At 32.4% G+C, this 4,349-nt stretch overlaps 1 protein-coding gene across 1 annotated transcript in view; it reads right to left on the reverse strand.

Annotated features, from left to right (window-relative positions):
* LOC106476124 overlaps nucleotides 1-4,295 on the reverse strand; it is a 12,091-nt gene extending 7,796 nt beyond the window's left edge. Inside the window, exons 1-3 of the mRNA XM_022380071.1 lie at nucleotides 4,244-4,295; nucleotides 2,401-2,657; nucleotides 1,582-1,859 (exon numbers count right to left, since the gene is read on the reverse strand). Coding sequence (XP_022235779.1) covers nucleotides 1,582-1,856 — 275 coding nt within the window. The 5' untranslated portion in view covers nucleotides 1,857-1,859; nucleotides 2,401-2,657; nucleotides 4,244-4,295. The remainder of the gene's footprint in view (nucleotides 1-1,581; nucleotides 1,860-2,400; nucleotides 2,658-4,243) is intronic.
* Between the last annotated feature and the right edge of the window lie 54 nt (nucleotides 4,296-4,349).

Here is a 4,349-nt window from a genome sequence, read left to right on the forward strand (position 1 = left end):
GGTTTTCTATAGTGAACAAAATAAACAAACTTCCTCTTTTATATGTATAGATTATTATAAGATTGTATGTTATTTAGAACTATAAAAAAGGGTAGAGGTTGGTGATATTTTTATGACCTAAATCGAGAGTGGTTGATATCATATTTCCATTTTATGTCTTTAGGGGTAACTATCACGCCTACAACTGGCTACAGACGGTGAGTGGTAGTGGGTTTTAGCACCCAGCTCCTAACCCCTTATAGAATCTGTAACTTGTTTTCTAGTTTTGCATCTGTTGTATTGATCAGGTTTGATAGACAGAATATCCACAATGTTTTTGGGTGCTATGGCCACAGAAATTTTCACTTTAAAATGATACAAAAGTATAAATGGTATAATTTTACACTGTTTTGATGGTTTGATCATGTATTTGTTGGTACTTACATCTATAATTAAAATGTTGTGTATTTACATAATATACATGGCTATAATATAAAAAAGGTGGAACTATGGCAGCATATAAGGCTATAACGTGCGAGACAGAAGCAACTACAGAAGGTGGCTGTACATGACTATCATGGGAGAGTTTTGAAGGTTGGTGTATACAACTATGGAAAGTGGTTGTAAATTACTATGGTATGTAAGTCTGGTGAGCCTGAATACAGATATAACTATGGAGTTGGGTGTATACAACTATGGAAAGTGGTTGTAAATTACTATGGTATGTAAGTCTGGTGAGCCTGAATACAGATATAACTATGGAGTTGGGTGTATACAACTATGGAAAGTGGTTGTAAATTACTATGGTATGTAAGTCTGGTGAGCCTGAATACAGATATAACTATGGAGTTGGGTGTATACAACTATGGAAAGTGGTTGTAAATTAGTATAGTATGTAAATCTGTATTCAGGCTCACCAGACATAACTATGGAGTTGGGTGTATACAACTATGGAAAGTGGTTGTAAGTTAGTATAGTATGCAAGTCTGGTGAGCCTGAATACAGATATAACTATGGAGTTGGGTGTATACAACTATGGAAAGTGGTTGTAAATTAGTATAGTATGCAAGTCTGGTGAGTCTGAATACATATATAACTATGGAGTTGGGTGTATCTGACAGCAACATGAGAGATAGATGTAACTATGGAGTTGGGTGCAGCTATGAAAGCTTAGTGTATCTAATGTGGGAGATAAGTGTAAACTTTATAGTGACATGGGAGATAGAAGTAACTACAGAGGATGTGTGTACCTGAATGTAATGTGAACAACAGGTGTAACTATAAAAAGCTGACTGTAACAGTCAAAATGATCATACAAAATTCAGTAATAAAAATCTTCAACAAGTCTGCTAATGACATATGTCAGAGGATGAAGTAGCAAGCAGGACTCTTTCATGTTGTCTATCTATGAAATATTTAATAGGAGAATCTGATAAGTTTTCAGTTATTCTAAACTTACCAAATATAGTTTTCAAGGAAGAAAACAACAAAACAAAATACTGAGGCCTTTGTACAAAACAGCAGACTTTAACTATGTACAGCAGAGTGAACTTAGAAGGAAAAACAAAACAAATGTGTTTCATGCAAAAAGATCTAACTTACCTATGACCATAAAGTTGAACTGGCCAAACTGGGTCTTCCCAACGAGCATGAAGCTCTCTGTTTGTCCCTAAGGTTAAAAGAAAGCGAGTAGGTGCTGGTATAGGTGGTGCCTCGTACCTGACAAAAGCAGTTGGACGAGAATTGGCATGATTTGTCTGAACCTGAATAACGTAGATTCCTCCACAATGAATGGTCAGGTTGAAAGATATGATGTTGTTTGTTTGGTTGGCAATTCTAAACCACTTTACTTTGTTGAGTGTCTTTTCTTTCACCATTACCTGTTAGAGATAATCTCTAGAATAAGCTTTGTTTATACTTAACTTTGTTTAATGCAAAATGGAGTTACTTACAAGACGTTTTAATTACATTAAATTTTGTTTAGTTTAGTGACACTTATATGACAAGAGCATGAGGAGAGGCCACTGAAGCCATCTTTCCTAACACCTGAAACTATTTTCCAAATCACACTGCATTTCTAAGGATGAAAATCTGTAGCATCTTGTAAGACCTACAAACCATACCATGCTTAACTGTTACAAAAATTCTTTTCATCTGAAAGATTTATAAAAATGTGACATCTTACTTACTCTTGAATATTTATATATATATATATACAGAAGAATTTCATTGCTAAAGCATGCCATCTATAAGTAAACAACTTCTGTAAAAATATATTCAAATCCTCTAAAGTTTCTAAATCCAAGTTTAATCAAAGGTTCAATAATTTGGCAAATTTTAAAACCAGAATAAGTAAATCTTTGGATCATTTACAAAATAAAGAAGTATTATGAGATATAAATATATATTTTGAGGTCTCACGTTATATCCAATTTCTTGATCAAGTTCTCGACAAGATGCCTCCCACTGCACCCTAACAACATTACTGTCTTTACTGTAAAGTGTGACGACAAGAGCTTTTGGAGGAGCAAGGTGATCAAACTCAGTAGTAATATGCCGAATACCATGTGATGGTCCAATGCCATAAGGTCCAATGATTCGGACATCAACAGAGTATAACTGACAGGCTTCAAGATTTGAAATCTCAAACCTGGTTTTTGTAGTATTTCCAAATAATTCTGAAAAGATTTAATAAATAAGAATACCCAATAAATTGGTTAGTAATATAAAGAAAGTAGTAAAAATAATATTTGCTTCAAGCTGAACAAAATAACTATTAGTAGGGATAAACAGAGAAAACAACAACTAATAACCTGCTGCTGGCTACACAAGTTCCACTTGATACATAACAATCTAATACATCTTAACTTGACAGAATACTACTGGTGTATATGACTTCCACTTGAAAGGAATAACCAACAGATTTTTGTATGTAGATGAATAAGTTAATTTCCTATCTCTATCCACGACAAATATATTTCTAACATTTTTAACCCTTTGGTTACCAGTCCTTATATCACGAGGACATAATGTAACTCTCTTAATATTACATTTCAAAAATCAAACTAGTGGATATGCTTGAAATTTGACAGAAACTTTCCTAAGGGTAGATAGTTTCAGAAAACTCAGACTCTGATTTGTTCAACTGCAAGGTGGTTTTCATGTTGAGTATAAAAATATTTTTGCTTTATCTTACACTTTTCAAATTTCATTTCCATGATCTCTAAAACCTCCTAAATGAACACCAAAAATGTTTTTAAGATAACTATTCGTATTTCATTTTCTCTAACTCTAGCTATTATCATCAACATACAGAGCAATAAAATGTATAAAATTATGAAATGGTAATACATTCATACTTTGTAACTCTTCATTAAATAATCTTAAATTATCTTTTTTGGGTTATAAGCATAATTTTACGTATTCACCTTTTCACTTATAGTTTATTTTTAATGCTTTATTTTCTTTCCTATATTTTACCATTTATTACTCACTTTCATATATGTAAAAGGGCGATATAACAGTATCATCAAAAAAAGATACTTTAGCCTCTGGCAAAATGCTTGCCTTTATTTAGTAATGTAAGCCTCATAGAGTGAGGCAAAGTATGGGTTATATCAAAATTATTAAACTTTTCAAGTATAAATTTTAAAACATAAATAATACATAATTAACTAAAATATAAAAGTAAAACCTAAATACAATTTAACTGTCTATCTAACTAATATGTATCTTGGTGAGAAACAATGCTATGTGCTAGGGGAGGACCAGCAGACAATATTTCAACTGTTTAAAGTACTTGGTAATGAATGCTGTGTGCCAATACTAAAATAACTATTGAAAAACTGTAGTTTAAAATAATCTCTTTCTATTGGTTATAAACATGTCCATCAAATATGTAAATGTTCCTTGAAATAAATATATTAAGTTAAAAGGTGGGTGTGGCTACCTTCATAGTGTGAGAATATTTTTTTTTTGTGATCTCTGAATTGATCCAAAGGAATTTGAACTAAGGACAGGTAAACAGAGCTGTACAAAAGCTTAAGATCTATGATTGCTCAGAATTAAAACTTGGATAATGTAATTGTAACACACATGATAACGCTAACTACACTAAAATACAATGATAGTAAAGTGGTTTAATTACGTGTTGAATGTAACTCAGTAAAATCTCATGTCATGCAAAGAAACAAGTTTAAAGAGTATGTGGCTGTCAAAGGGCTAACTGGGACAGAGAAGTCACAGTTTCTGACAACAGATATACTGGGTATCCTACTGCTGGGTTGTACGAGATAAATCCCATACACCCATTTAAAGACTTTTAACTGGGACATAAAAGTTTTAGTTCCAACACCAGATCTGTTAAAACT

This window comes from Limulus polyphemus, unplaced genomic scaffold, assembly GCF_000517525.1.
Source record: "Limulus polyphemus unplaced genomic scaffold, Limulus_polyphemus-2.1.2 Scaffold9862, whole genome shotgun sequence".
Taxonomy (NCBI): domain Eukaryota; kingdom Metazoa; phylum Arthropoda; class Merostomata; order Xiphosura; family Limulidae; genus Limulus; species Limulus polyphemus.